Source organism: Centropristis striata, chromosome 13, assembly GCF_030273125.1.
Source record: "Centropristis striata isolate RG_2023a ecotype Rhode Island chromosome 13, C.striata_1.0, whole genome shotgun sequence".
NCBI lineage: Eukaryota > Metazoa > Chordata > Actinopteri > Perciformes > Serranidae > Centropristis > Centropristis striata.
This window is the reverse complement of record NC_081529.1, coordinates 29,284,519-29,300,242: the sequence shown is the minus strand read 5'-3', so window position 1 is coordinate 29,300,242 and position 15,724 is coordinate 29,284,519. Positions and strand designations below refer to the sequence as shown.

The 15,724-nt window shown below is 38.1% G+C and overlaps 2 protein-coding genes across 2 annotated transcripts; one reads left to right on the top strand and one right to left on the bottom strand.

The window, feature by feature from the left end:
* Positions 1–845: 845 nt before the first annotated feature.
* Positions 846–8,546, bottom strand: ush1ga (Usher syndrome 1Ga (autosomal recessive)). The gene is made up of 4 exons (XM_059348847.1): positions 8,083–8,546; positions 3,467–3,920; positions 2,075–2,871; positions 846–1,971 (listed from the first exon to the last, which is right to left on the bottom strand). Exons 1-4 carry the CDS (start codon positions 8,244–8,246, stop codon positions 1,968–1,970), a joined length of 1,419 nt encoding a protein of 472 aa, XP_059204830.1. The 5' UTR covers positions 8,247–8,546; the 3' UTR covers positions 846–1,967.
* A 2,829-nt stretch (positions 8,547–11,375) lies between these two features.
* Positions 11,376–14,865, top strand: LOC131984010 (proton channel OTOP2-like). Its single transcript, XM_059348864.1, has 6 exons — positions 11,376–11,811; positions 11,902–12,038; positions 12,128–12,186; positions 13,127–13,269; positions 13,385–14,229; positions 14,315–14,865. The coding sequence occupies exons 1-6, from the start codon at positions 11,376–11,378 to the stop codon at positions 14,483–14,485; spliced, it is 1,791 nt and encodes a 596-aa protein (XP_059204847.1). The 3' UTR covers positions 14,486–14,865.
* The last annotated feature ends 859 nt before the right edge of the window (positions 14,866–15,724 follow it).

Below are 15,724 nucleotides of genomic sequence, written 5' to 3'. Positions count from 1 at the left end.
AACAGATCAGGGGAGGAAATGACGAGTGTATTATGACCAAGCCAGGGAGGGAAATACACATCCTCTTTTTCATTCTGTCTGAGATAATGGCTTGGCTTGTTTATGGATTTTACATTCTTCAGGAAAGTAGGGTTTAAAGAATTATTTCAACAATAATGGGAGTAAGAGCAAACAGTTAAAGTTATTAAAACCAATGGATTAATAAAAATAGTAAAGTCTGTGTATGGTATCATCAGTGTAGCATATGAATACTTTAGTGTTGCTAAATTGCTCATCTGGGGGAGTCTGACCGTGTTTCCTTCTGATAACACTGTTATGTAAGAGGCTTCCAGACAACAGCACAACTTCCTGACTTCATGTCACAGAGTACAGAGGCAACAATGACGCTTCTTGTGGGTGTGTGAGCAGCATGTGGGGATTAACACTAAGGCTAAAGATGCCAAAACAAGAATTTTCCGCTTTCTGTGTCTGTCTCGCTCACACAGACACCAAACTCTTGGCAGAAGCATAAAATTATGTCTTTGTAAACAGGTAGCGACTGAGACAGGATGGCCTTTAAAAACCACGACTGCATACAAATACTGTCACAAAAGTAGGAACTCAATTAATTTACACGTTTTGTTCATTAATGAGTGAGATTCCATTTACTGAGGCCAGATTTTGTCAGTAGAATCCTATATATCTACATTTTTAATTAGCTACCAGACAAAATCTATAGAAAATGATGTATTATAATTAAAGAAAAATAATTTTAAACTATTATATTTTACATGTCATTGTTTAACTGTATTTTTAAAAAATGTTTACACTTTGTACTTGAGGCAGTTCTGGTGGCACCTACCAAATCCCTTTTATTTTAAAAGAGTTTGATAAGTTAAACATTGTCAAACATCAGAATCCTCCTTTGTAAAGGCACATCTTACAGTATTCTCTGCATATCTTCTGTTTGGGCTAATCTGCAAATGACATATAGGAAGTATAGGATAAAGTAAGGAGAGAACATTGTATGGATCTATCAGTTAAGCAATTACAGCTTTAAAAACATTAGTATTTTTATTATTTGTGTTAAAAGCGTTAAAAAGTTGCAATATTAAACGTCAACATAAGTTTGCTTCTGCGCAGATGTACATTATTATATAAACTACTCAAGATACAAACCGTTGTAAGACTCATCATCATATTATCAAGACTGACATGAGTAATATACAAAGATTTATAAATCTGTATGGACTGAACATGCAAAATAGAACTACAACTACATGTATATATGTTGTGTTATGACATTATCTAAAGATAGTGGATTTTCATATTTACGTTACCAGTATAATCTCAATGAACAATTGGCCTGCATTGCCAGTGAACATAATTGGCTTGCTGTATGTAAACATGTAAAGACATGAAAAATGAGTAAGGAAACAGTCGAAGGGCTGTGGGTAAAAATGTTGCTCAGAATGTTGAAATTGAAAAAGTTGCTAATAAAGTTACAATGACGTGAATGTGAAAGGTATTTATGACAAAAGACACTTTTAAGCAAATGCACAGGCACAAGCAATGCAGGCACATGAACCCCATAGGGGCGAACATGTTCAGGGGACACAGACCCTACAATAAACTCTCTGTTGACTATGCTACATAGCATACAATAAACGCAGCACTGCACTCTGATAATTGTCTTTCAGTTTGTTCAACCATGCAGTGCAGGTGACTCCAACCGACCGACATACAGATATATTTGCAGTGATCCTCCTGAGGCTAACACGACACTGTAACAGAGTTTCACAGCCGTCCCCTCTTGTTTGACATATTCATGTTGACAGCGTCCTTTCTGCTTTGTTACCACTGAGGTACCAGGAGAGGTAAATCATTATGTCCTCCCTGTCCATACGTGACATTCACTCCACACTGCTCCACTGACCTTTAAGCCTGGATGAGCACACAGCAGGAGGGAGCATCTACAACAACTTTTATTATCTGCAGGACAGAATAAAGAATCTGTGTTTGTAACTGAAGAGGATTTGTGCCAGAGCAGAGAGACAACACAAACAACATGCCCAAATACTTTAGAGTCACTCACAGTTCTGTGTCCTCAATGCAGTCGGGGTCCTCTATGGTCTCCAGGTGTCTCTTACAGGCATCTAAGATCTTTTTCCTCGGTCCTAAGGGGATGTGGATGCTCTTAAGATCGTGGTCAGAGCACAGCAACAGTGCTTCAAGGTCAATCTTTTCTCTTTTGAAAATGGAGAAAAAGTCGCTCATGCTCTGTGTGGCGAGGAAGACCTCCAGAGGGCTCGTGTTGGCCTCGTCATCATCGTCCAGACCTAATTCGACTTCATCCCAGGGCAGCTCCTCCACGTTCCTCTCCTGCAGACTGCGCGCGCTGCCGATGCTGTCTTCATCTGCACTCGGGTACTGCTGCAGCCGACTGCGTAAACGCACGTTGTTGCCTGACCGGTCCGCGCTGTCCTCATCACGACCGCCAATGTCAAACATCCCGCCACTCACATAGTTCCTCCTGAAGACCATGGTGCCCAAACCGGGCCTGTTGAACAAGGAATCGTGTCCCGAGTCGGTGCTGATCTCAGAGTAGTCCACATCCGGCCCGTGGAGGTCCGGCTCGCTGATGGCACGTGAAATGGCATCGTAATTGTCTCTGGGGAACATGTCGCGAACGTTGCGGCGGCCACGGTCCTTTGGGTTGACATAAGTCCCCTGTTTGACAAACATGACATCGTTGCCCAGCTGAAGTCCAGAAAGGGAGCGCACGCTCTTCCTCCCATCCTCGTAGATTTTAAAGGTCCCGTCTCCTTGTTTCCTCTTCTCCAGCTTCCTCTGAATCTTTGTCTTCCCTCTGTTTGTGGCATGGAGAGTAGCCTAACAAGACATGAATAAATGCAGAAATTAGACACAATTACAACTAAAACCATTAGATTTTCGCAACTTTATGAGTGATGAATATTTAAAGCTATGAGCTAGATTCATATTTGTTTTAATACTTTTCACATAGCCATTGGTTTCAGTTCATGTCAATGTGCTGGCCATGCTAGTGGGCTACATATAAAGGTCCACCATTGAAATATCTAATCAACCACTGGATGGATTATTATGAAATTTTGGTATTTGACATTCATGATCCCCAAAGGCTAATCCCATGGACTTTGATGAGATCTGTGACCTTCCCCCTAGCACAATCATAAGCTTGACATTCTTGGGTTTAATTAAATGTTGACTATAAACTATTGGATAGATTGCATAGGCATGTTTGTACATTGGTACCCCGGATACCAAAATTCCAATTTGTCCAACATTTTGGCTTATAACTAAATATTTCCAAACGAGTGGACTGGCACTCTCTGTGTGTGCTTCTAGTTACTGAATGTTATGCAGTTAAAAAGGGGGGATTTGACTATGCAACTATGCAAAACAAATAAACTCAGTCTAGATGAAAAGACGAATAAGAACTCCTTACCTGAGAATATGGCACGCTGACTGTGGCTGCATTAAAGTTGTGCAGCTTGTGGCTAATAGAGCTGCTTGTGTAACTGGAAAAGCTCATGACGTCTGATGCAGAAGCCTCCGACGTCTCCTTATGAAACCTCCGCTCCATGCGTTTGTGGTGTTTCTTCTGCATCTTCACGCACTCTTTGATTCGCCGCTCGGCATCGCGAAACGCCCGGTCCTTCATCTTGCTGACCAGCTTCGTGTTGAGCCCCGTCTGCTTGGTAGCGATGGCATCCAGGTAGCGGACACAATCCATGTGATTCTTTGTGGCGGCCATGTCCAACGGCGTGTGGTAGTCGTTGTCCAGGCACCATATGTTGGCACCGAAAGACACCAGGAAGAAAAGGCAGTTGTGGTGACCATTGGCAGCTGCCAGGTGGAGCGGCGTGTTCCCCCATATGTCACACTTGTCAGGGTTTCCTCTGTGGGCCATGAAAAAGATGTTAGACAGCATTTTGACTTTGTGTCAGATTCAGTAAATAAATATGTTCCGCTGCTGTTAACCCTCTGGAGCGCCAAAGCCTGACTTCTTCATCACATCCAGAAGAAAGACACAAAATGACAAAAATAACCCCACAAAATGACAGAAAGACACAAAATGACAAAAAAAAGGATACAAAATGACCAAAAAAAAGAGACAAAGAATAACTAAAAAAGACACAACAAAATACACAAAATTACAAAAAAAAAAAAGACACAAAATGACCAAAAAAGACACAAAAAAAGACACAAAAAAGACACAAAAAGACCAAAAAAGACACAGAATGACTTACAAAGACAAAGAGTCACACTAGAATAAAAACCAGAGTTGGGTGACAGGATCACACACAATCACAATATCACATTTATGTTGTTTTTTCTTTGTTTCTTTTTGGTTCAAAATGTTGATCCAGTAAGTCAGAATAAAAAATCAATTATCATTAGGTCAATAAATATTTTTTAATTGGTGTATACAGGCCGGATGAAAAGGATTCAAAAACGGACAAAATAGCCCCAGCCTCCATAGAGTTAACACTGTTAGTGAGGTTATGGATACCGTTTGCCTCTTTGGCCCTCTGTTTAGATGATTCACTCATGAGTAAGCATGTGATTTTTTGATTATGTTTTCAGCACTGACCTGCCATCCGTGGGTTGTTAATGAGGCCTATTTAATAATTTATAGTCTAAACACCACATTGCCCTTTCAGAAAACTAACCATATATCTTCTTCTGGCAAGTCATTCATTTATTAACGCTTCAATCACTTGGCAAATAGGTTGGTTTGATTAAAATGTTCCATTAAAGGAATTTACTACTAAGCAGGGGTCATAACAACAAAAACTAGAAGCAACATTTACCCTGGGCTGACAGTCCACGACCTTAGGGTTACCTCTATGTGTGCTGCACTGTTGCTGCCTTGTCTGTAATATGACCACAGGCTTGCCAGCTCCACTGCTACACTACTTGTATCCAGTTTCAGGGGAGGCCGAAAAGGTTGCGCCTGACTCAAAAAGCACAACTGTGCATGCGTGTGATGTCATGCTGGATTCCTCAAGTCAAAACATACTATATTATAACTGGTCGGATGAGGCTAAGGACAGATGTGTATGGAACATTCTTACTTTTTCTCTCCTATCATGACCCTGGTATGCAAATCTACAGTATGAAAGTTAATTTGTTTGCTCATTATTCAAATATTACAACTCTTTCTATTCCATTAAGCATCTTATTGATTGTAACTTTTTATTACCGGATTCATTAATCTGCCCATCTGTGGTCAACACAAATAAATATTGGAATAATTTGCTATAATTTCTGCTCATATTTTCAGGTTATCTGCTTGTTGTCACACCTCCAGAATTTGCATGTTTACTGAACTGTCTTGTGTCTTGCAGCCTTCCAATGCAGCCACGTACAGACTGCTAAATATTTGATACGATGGACGTGAAGCGACTGTCGAAGTGCAAATGTATTATTGATGGATTGCGTTGTAAGGTTTTCACAGGGAATGTGTGTCAGATCTGCCGGACCAAACCTGGGCAGCGATTAGCAAAGTCCCACTCTGATTTCAGACCCCTTGTTGTTGTTTTTTGTCCGGACAGGATTGGGTTTAAACGATCAGAAAGAAAAAGATCAGGGGAGTTCAGATGTAGAGAAATGGTTGTGCAAGAAAAAGACAATAAAACATAACCAAACAAAGGAATTACACCATAAACTCCGCACTGAAACAGATAAAGGAATATAAAACACCGATGTGAAAGATAAACAGCAATTAGCTATGTTCAATTTTTATTTTGGGAAGAAATATTTATCACCGTCAGATTATATAATATGCTTGCCGTAACATGATAGCTTTATGTGCCATAATTTATGTCCATCCTAGTAAAATGCTGACCGCAGCGGTGACAGGTCTGCTCACTTGTCCCTCCCCGCTTCTTTATCACATTACGGGCTGTTTGCGTCTTTACTTCCCGTGACAGTTTGATGTTACAGCAGGCTGCCCCAGTGCAATATACTTGCCAAAGATAGAACTACATGGCATCTTTCCCATGAAATTGTCAAGCGGTATTAAACTTTTCTTCATTACATCCCTGGGTCTCATGAGTTTGGTGTCTCTGTGAAACATTATGGCAGCTATTAATGTTTAATTTTAGTACCTTGTGTCAATCAAGAGTTTATGCTTTCTGCTATCAATAGGGGAATACGCCCTTGGCAGCTTAAAGGCTCCAGAGACTTGTTGACAATTATTCCGTGGGAAATAGTGAATTTTGTATTATCACATAGGAGTGGATGCCTTCCCTGCTTTGTTGCACGTGTTTTTTAAGAAAAAAATCCTTCTACAAATGATATTTTGCATTCAATAAGCTAAACACTGATGAGCACTGATACTGCCTCGCTCTTACAGTCTCTTACACACTTTGCTCAATTAAGCAGATTCATAATGGGCCCATTTTTCTGGCTGACAAGCAAACCAGGTCAGCCAGAAAAGATGAGGAATGGGCTGTTCATAACTACCAATCACATTGGCACACTATACTGAAGTACAGCCAGCATTTATATTGTGACACAGCCCCCTAAAGTGATGTTAATTTGATAAGTAAACTTTTATTTTTGCCTGTCATGATATGGATCAAGAATGCAGAGAAGACACATAATGTCCAACTTGTGTCTTCTCTGCATTTTTGATCCACTCATCCCTCTCCTACACACCTGTCAATGAATTAGATGTGCGAAGTTTTTCCTGCCTGTCATCATATATAATTGGTAGTTATGTAATGATGGGTTACAGTGCCTCTCCATAACAAAGTACTGAAATGCTTCCTTTTACATAACAGTTCATGATATGTAACAAGTTATAATTTATATCTTTAAAATCACTTTAATGGGCCAACATGATGCTGTATTTGTCATGCTGTCTCGGAATAATAGAATAGAATAGAATGGCCTTTATTGTCATTGTATATAGTACAACTAAATTAGAGTGCAACTCCTAGTGCATAAAACAATTAAGAACAACAACACAAAAACACTTAAGGACATCAAGGTATAGAGGTAAAAAAGGTATAAAATATCACAAACAAGAATAAATAATTGAAATGGCATGAAATATTGAATATAGAATAAATAGCTATGTAAGTGGAAAGGAGGCGAATGAGGTAATGTTATAAGATAATATGAATATAAATATTATTGCACTATAAATATTATTGCACTTAGACGGTAATTGAACATGGTGGACAGTAAGTGAACAATATTGCACTGGAGTGGTGATTGCACATAAAACTTAACAGAACAAGACGTAGCAGATACAGAAAACGGATGGAGGTTATGATTGGATCTACTTGTTTTGAGTATTTATGGTGGCGATAGCTCAAGGAAAGAAGCTATCCCTCAGTCTGTTTGTCCATGCATTAATAAAATGTACATGTCATAATAATATCTATGAACTGTCCTATGTAATAGCATTTGACATTATGACCCTGTTCAATGTACAAAGTTATGAAAATATGTGGTGAATGTTTCAGTATTACATTTTAGAGCTGTAAATGTATTTCACAAAGCTTCTCATAACTCCAAATGTAAAAATGCATTTTTTAAATAAAACCCTGTCCCTAAAATAGTGAACATAGGCCTGCTAACATGCAGAAATAGTTTTAATTCTGAAACAAAGTGTCCAGTCAAACAACAGTCAAACAATATGAAATAGACCTAATAGCTACCAAACAGGAAACAGGACTGCTTAGCCAGGGGTGAAGCCTGAGGTTGTACATGTGAAAGGTCCTGCCCTCTCCTCTGGGTAACTCAATAATTGCTGACATGTTAAAGGTCACTTGTATTGTTAGTGGTATATTAGTAGCTGGACTTTGTAAGGTCAGCATCAAATGTCTTTGAGTAGCCTATTGAAATGTTATTGTATTGTATTATTTCTAATAAATAAGCTTATTTTGCCCAATCTGACACTGAAGAATGCTTATAAAAGCAAATGAAATTGGTAAAATACTTCAAATTCGCTCTAAAATGTTTTAATAGGTCATTCATGACTTAAGGCGGACATAGTGCGCACACGCCCTATAAGTCATAAGGTCACAAATGGTTTCTACCCACCCCCTGGCCACGATCAGCCGCAGAGCCTCCAGGTTGCCGTGATAAGCAGCCCATAACGTCGGGGTCATGCCATCCTCATCCGGCGCGTTCAGATCCTTCCGAGTTGCCTCCTTCAGCAGGTCCAGGTAGCCGTCCCGGGCCGCCTTGTGGTACCTGTCATTCATGGTGCACTATTAATCCACCCTGCTCGACTCCATTGCGTTTCATCAACAACACCATCATCGTCGTCGTCGTCACGCGGCGATGAAGTGGGAGCAGACCGACCGAAGCGGTAGTGTCTCCCCCAGATCCTCCCAGAGAGAGTCGCTCCTGGTCAGTGGAGGAGCGTCGGCGGTATCCAGGGACGCCACGGTGCGCACGGAGTGGGTAACAGTGCTCCCGGTGGCCGAGGGGGTCCACAACAGACCAGGGACCCTTCTGCGAACAAAAAAGGGGGGGAAATCGAATAAACATACTAACATTAATACTCTGAAGTCCATGAAAACACCAGCACATTACTTCTTCATGACGTCACGATATAAAATCGAAGCAACGTCGAGCCGTCAGCTTCCCTCTAAAACTACAATCTTGTTTTTGATTGATGGTGGCAGTAAAAAGAGATTTTATGTATTTAGTATAAAAAAGTAAAAAAAAAAAAAAAAAAAAAAAAAAAACATTTTATTTTTTTATATATTATATTTGCAACCAATTTCAACATTTAGAAACTTTTGCACATGTATTCCAGGCACTTTATGTATTTGCACACAGCAGTTTTTTTGTCTCCATGTGAGGTGATCTTACATATTTGACTTGATTTAAAATTATTCATTGAGGATGAACGTGATTTATATATATATATATATATATATATATATATATAATTTTTTAAATCTGATCTTATATTGGGGTTTTTTTTGTTTCTTTTGGGCTATCAGGTCATAAAGGTGAGGTTGTGCTGGAAAAATTATACCAACACCACAGCATGGTTAACATTTTTTTAAGTGGCAGAATGAAAAGTATTCAATAACCAACAAAATATCCCAAGACTCCGAAGGGTTAAAAAAAAAACACAAAGCCAAATACATACAATCCAAAAAACAAATAAACAAAATACCAAAGAGAATTTGATGTCACTGGCAGCTCTAACTGATGAGATTTTATTTGATTATGCTCCATCCATTAACATCAAGCCTGAGCTATCTGGGGTTCTCACTTTAAAAGCCATGACTATGATGATATCTACTACACTCAGTTGCCAGTTAATTAGGTACACCCAGCTGAAACTGATGTAGTCTAATGCAATTCTGTAATAAATCCTTCCTTCATGACGTCCTGATATACAGTTTTTGTATTTTTACTTTGTGGTGCTGTTGAATTATATTGCACCTCTTTAATCAATTTAATGCAATGCACAGTTACTAACTGCTGCTGCTAATGCTAAAAAGTGTAATAACTGTCAGTGTCTCATCCTTGTGTGTTATTTTATTTTTTAGAATTGTATGCACCAGTATATGACTAGGACCATACATACTATTATACTATATATATTTATTTATTTATTTATTTATTTATTTATTTATTCATATATCTAATTATATAATTTTCTTTTCTTTGTTTAATATAGTGACAGTATATTTGCTGCTGAGTCAGGATTACTTCCAACCAAAATTAATTGTTTTATATTCATTAACAAGCTCTTATCTTATTTCAATGGCTAATACAAAAAGTAAAATAACAATACTTGCATGCACCTGGTAGAATATCCACATTTTATGCATTTATTCAAAATAAAATAAGATTCTGAATCATTTATCTGAAGGAATAACCTTTACAGATAAAAGCAGTGACTTCACTGAAGTTGTTGGGTTATACAAACGGCAGGAAATGATAAGCACAGACATTTGATGATACCAAAGTATTCCTGGAGATGTCTCACTGTGACACAGGGGGAAGAGTCAGAGTGACTCCGGTGTCATTGTTTGTTCACGTTGCTTTGAATAAACCATTGTTCTTACTTTCCATTGATGCAGAGAAAGATCATCATGAGTGTTGCAACGGGAAAAAAGTACCTCTGCTCTCAGCCCAACCCTGATGAGAAAGACATACATTTGCTTAAGTACTTCTCAGTAATAAGCATAGTTTCACCAGCTGCACCAGACATTTCAGTTCAATTCTCGGGCATTCTACCCAATTGAAACTTGCATGACAATAGGCAGTGGCCGTGGCCAGGCTTTTCATGTTGTACACCTCAGGCATTATGCATACACAAGATACGGAGGCAGCTTTTCTACATTGACACAAACAGCATTTAAGAACTGAAAGCATTCCCTTCGAGCACCGAATAAAAAAAGATAAGAAAGTCACATGTGCAACGCCTATTTTAAGAATTTAGATCACATTTAGATTGTGAGGCATAGCTGCAGGAAAAAAAGGGAATTAAGTAAAAAAAAAAAAAAAAACCTTACACAATCTGCAAGCCTCTAAAGTATTTATAAACGCTCAAACATATGAAATTTGGTTTAGATAAGTAATGTCACATTTAGTTGTATTTTTCCTTACCTTAACATTTATTTTGTGCAGACTCATGCAACTAATTAGTGGAATTTCAAATGTATCATATCATATCAAAAAAATTGCTGTTTATCTGAAAAGGAACCGGTTTCTTGTATTTTGGAATTCGTCAGAAAAAGTTTTTCCTGGAAACATCTTTTGAACTTTACATGAATATTTTGTGCAAAACATGCTGTGTTTGGTAATAATATGGCGTTGTTCATAACAGATTTATTGACATTTATGACTGTACAGTAAACCACAGGGTTTTTGAAGGCATATAAAAGCTATGACAGCTTAGACTGCTTCCCAGACTCACACTGCATCAGGTAAGCTTACAGGTATCCTGAAACCTTTTCTTCATTGTGAGAAAGAGCTACTTTTACATTATAATATGCAACCTGATGTTATTCCTGATTTTATCACAGATCGAGAGGGAAAATAGCACTGCTAATCCATGATAACATGTTTGTGTATTCTCACTCAAGACAGCAATTTTAATATGTATTACTGGCCCAAAAAAAGCCTAAGTGGGAGGAAATTAAATCCCATTTGTTGATTTGTAATCATTCTTTATTTAGTACCAACAGGGTGACAATTATGCAGATTTTGTGTTTGTGTGATTCTGTGGAAAGGTTTCACTTGGGCGGGATCACCTTTACAGGGAAGCGATAAGTGGGTGTAGCTGTTAAACCTGAAATGTCTCATATGGAACCAGATGCAGCAAATGCCTCATTTGTGAATAGATCTTAGCAGGAGGAAGGATGTGTTTGAACACTGGCTATCCATGCAACTGTCTGAGCGATGGCAATCCCTGTGAACCATGTAGGATGACGGCAAAAGACAGAGAGACGGAGGAGGCCCACCTGTCCAACAACATCAATGCTCAGAGTCGAGCGGGGAGCACCTGTGAACCCGATCTCAATGTCTCTTCCATTGAGGTGGCGAGGGAGCGGGGCCGCAACTGGGGATGGATGCTGTCTGGGATCATTTGTGTAAACATTCTGATCCTGGGCTGTGCCTTGGTCAGCGGCAGCGCCTACAATAACGTCAATATCAGCAGCGTTCACATGCAGATTTTCCTCATCATCCTCCTCCTCCTCACCACCATCTGGATGGGTTATTATGTCATCTACACGGCCAGAAAAGAAGATGCTATTTTTTACAAGGATGCCCATGCAGGACCAGTATGGCTCAGGGGTGAGTAAATGTTGTTTAGAATTTAAGAGTTTTAATTCATAGGCAAAGAGTTTGGTAATATTTTCATGATTTTTATTCTTGCTCCTTCAGCGGGACTTGTGCTGTTTGGACTGCTCAGCATTATCATGGACATTTTCAAGATAGCGAGCTATGTGGGCTACCTCCACTGCGATTCTGCTGTTAAGGTTGCATTCCCTGTGATACAACTCATCTTCGTAATTATGCAGGTAAAATGCAAATCACAAATACGTTTAGACATTCACTCAAGTCTTTATCATTGCAAAAATATTAATATAACTGTGCAATCAATTTGCAGACATACTTTTTGTGGATCCACGCCAAGGACTGTGTGCAGCTTCAAAGGAACATTACACGGTAGGTGATGAATGGATTTTCTTTTTCTTTTTTTCTTCTTTTACTTTCACCACTCACCGTCTTTGTAAACATGCCACGCCTGAGGGTATCTATTTGATAAATAAGCCGTTTCAACATTTGAAATTGAGAGCAACCTGGACAAATTTCAACCTGAAGTTCCTGCTTTCATTTACTGATTTAGTTACTGATTTTACTGCCAAAAGTTACTGATTGTACTGCTCAAAAGCAGAAAAAAAGGTGCAACTATTATATTAATTGTATTACAGATTAATCATTTCTTTGATATGTAATGTAATGTAATTTAATGTAAGAAAATAGTTTAAAAATGAAAAGATTCCAAAGTTATGTGTTTGAACAGTTAAAAACCCAAAGTTATACAGTTTACTTTAAAGAGGATGTTGTTGTTTTTTTTGGTCTATTTTTTTTATCTTACCAATATTATTCTGTTCAACAGTTTAAGTTTGAAGACCATAAAGCTTGATAATTTTTACTTGGTGGATTATGGATTTTAATTGTTTTACTCATATTTAATATAAATATGAGATTAAAATCTGACATTTGCTCTATTTTATTTCATCCGTCATTTAATATTTTTATTCCTTGTATTGATTACATTTTTTACCAACTTTTTAGAATAGTCTCTAATTTAACAATGTTTTGCCATTATTTTTTTATTCATGTTTGTCTTTTTTTTATTTCTTACTCAATGTTTTACTACTGTAATAAATTCCATTTTATTGTCTTGCATGCATTAGTCTCAAACTGGTTAATTGCTTTTGTCTCTTACTTTGGTTTTTATAGTCTATACCTTTTCTCCCTCATTTTCATCTTTGTAGCACTAACCTGTATAAAAGGTTCTATAGATGAAGTTTGATTGATTGATTAAAGCAGATCATTAAAGTTTGATCATTATTTTCTTTCTTCTGGTATTAATATTCAGCTGTGGGCTGATGCTCACCCTGTCTACAAATCTGGTTGTGTGGATGACCATGGTCACTGAGGAGTCCCTTCATCAAACAACAGTTCCCGAACCTCCGAGCAACTCATCCTACAAACACACACGGAAATTATACATCACTAGAGGTAATTAAAGCAGATAAAGCAATCAAAACAGATAAAGCAACCAGTAACTTACTATATATATATATATATATATATATAACACTTCTGTTTGTCTGTCTCCTGTCATGTTTTACAGCGAGTTATGGAGACGATAAGTGCAAGTGCAGCCATACTTCATGTAGCATCTTCAAGGAAGCCTATTACTACTTGTACCCCTTCAATATTGAATACAGTCTCTTTGCCTCTGCCATGGCCTACGTCATGTGGAAAAATGTGGGCAGACTAACAGAAGAACACGGCCACCACATCAAATTTCGTATAAAGGGCGTATATCTTGGCCCTGTGGCAGGAATTCTATTAGTGATCGCAGGTCTGGCAACCTTCATCGTATACGAGATGGAAATGAAGAACGATGATATTGACGATGACCAGAGAGACAGAGCCGTGATGATGCACTTTGTCATGAATATAGTGATAGTGACCCTGATGTCCATATCCACTGTGATTGGCTGTGCCGTCTACCGGGTGGACCACAGGGAGCACGTATCAGACAAAAACCCCACTCGCAGCCTGGACGTGGGGCTGCTGGTGGGAGCCTCGCTGGGGCAGTTCATCATCAGCTATTTCAGCATCGTAGCCATGGCTGCAACTGGAGCCAAAGGCTACCTCAACAAGCTCAACCTGGCCTGGAGTGTCCTGATGGTGATCCAACTGGCCCTGCAGAACTTTTTCATCATAGAGGGTCTACATAGGGAGCCCTACCATGAGGTGCACCCAGTTACTGTGGTGGCAAATCCATACGTGCTGCAGCCGGGCAAAGAGCTGAGCATCCTTGAAGGACCAGACGCAGACACAAAGTCCATCCCAGTTCCCCCAGCACACGGTCTACACGGCCACGCGGCTGAGCACAAGCCCAAACTGTTGTGGAAGAGACGGGTGTTGAAGGAGGTCTGTTCGTTTCTAGTGATGGGCAACATCATAGTGAGTACCATTCTCCCTCACTCTCTCAAAGTCACCGTTTTAAAATTCAAACTCTCAACCTGTCCTTGTTTCTTTCTTTTAACAGCTGTGGATCATGCCGGCGTTCGGCGCCCGTCCCCAGTTCGACCACGACACTGAAACTCAGTTCTTCAAATTCAATATGTGGGCTGCGGTGGTGAACATTGGACTTCCATTTGGCATCTTTTACCGCATGCATTCAGTCGCCAGTCTGTTTGAGGTTTTTGTGACCTCATAAAGCCGCGGAGAGCAATTGATGTGTACAGCCGACTGTTTTGACAATATAAAGCTATTTTGTATAAATTGTAGTTAGTTTTGGTGATGCTTTGTTATTTCTCTATACATTTGTAAAGGAGATGTTGACTGACGGATATCATCACACGATGTGTGACAGTGTAAATGTATTCAAATGTTATTTTCAGAAGTCAAAAAAAGAATGAATGCGAAGCGAATGTTGTATAACTTGTTTATGCTTAAGCCTCTGTACGCACAAAATAAAGGTGAGCAATTCAAAGGTTGGAGTGAGAGAATGATTGTGTCAGCAATTATTAATTATATTTGTAGTACACATATTTTTAGTCGGCAAAATAGTGACATTCAGAATAGGCTGAATGACCTAGTTAATCTAGAAGCAGCTATAGATCTAATCTAAAACAGATCTATTAGAACTCAACAGCTGATTTGAATAATAATTGAATAATAAGAGTCAACAGATGGAAAATTCATTTTTTAGTAAATTCTATAAACCAAATAATAATTGATTTAACTGAAGAAAAAGAAAAAGAAACAAGAATCAGTAGCTTAATGGATGATGGAAAAAAGCCCTTATTGCTGCCCTAATTATCTTTATTAGATTAAATATACTGGGAATAATATATATAGATAGAGTTGTTACCTTATTGTGTACATTAAAGTACATTATTTGTGTTGTATTCTGCTATAAATTATATTGTAAAAGTGCAAATTTATAAAGTAAAATGTTTTGAAAGAAGTGCCAATTGTGTGTGAAGTTATACAAAATAGAAAAACAATAAATATGAAAATAGTTAATTAATTGAACACATTAAAGAAATCTACTACACTTGAACAAACTCACCAGCTTGAAATAAAAGCACCTATATAGCACTTCGTGGTATATATATATATATATTTATATATAGGTACAAACATAGCATACATACAAATCATAATAACAATAACTATTAGTATTTGGTAATATTACTATTGTAATAATAACAGTTATATACCAACTACCAGCTTGAAATAAAAGCAACTTTATACCACTTAATTGTAATGGTAGCTCATATTTATTTTAAAGTATTTTATTTTAAATATAGTGATGATAATAATAATAATAATAATAATAATGATAATAATAATAATAATAATAATAATTATTATTATTATTATTATTATTATTAGCATTATTATTATTATCAAACAGTTATTTGGAACAATCACGTTTCATAAGCGTCTT

Coding starts and splice junctions, on each gene's coding strand:
- LOC131984010 (XM_059348864.1), top strand. CDS start 11,376: ATGTGTTTGAACACTGGCTATCCATGCAACTGTCTGAGCGATGGCAAT. Junction 12,039..12,127: donor TCATCTTCGTAATTATGCAG/GTAAAATGCAAA, acceptor ATCAATTTGCAG/ACATACTTTTTGTGGATCCA. Junction 12,187..13,126: donor CTTCAAAGGAACATTACACG/GTAGGTGATGAA, acceptor ATTAATATTCAG/CTGTGGGCTGATGCTCACCC.
- ush1ga (XM_059348847.1), bottom strand. CDS start 8,246: ATGAATGACAGGTACCACAAGGCGGCCCGGGACGGCTACCTGGACCTG. Junction 3,921..8,082: donor CGGCTGATCGTGGCCAGGGG/GTGGGTAGAAAC, acceptor CATGGCCCACAG/AGGAAACCCTGACAAGTGTG. Junction 2,872..3,466: donor TCAGCGTGCCATATTCTCAG/GTAAGGAGTTCT, acceptor ATGTCTTGTTAG/GCTACTCTCCATGCCACAAA.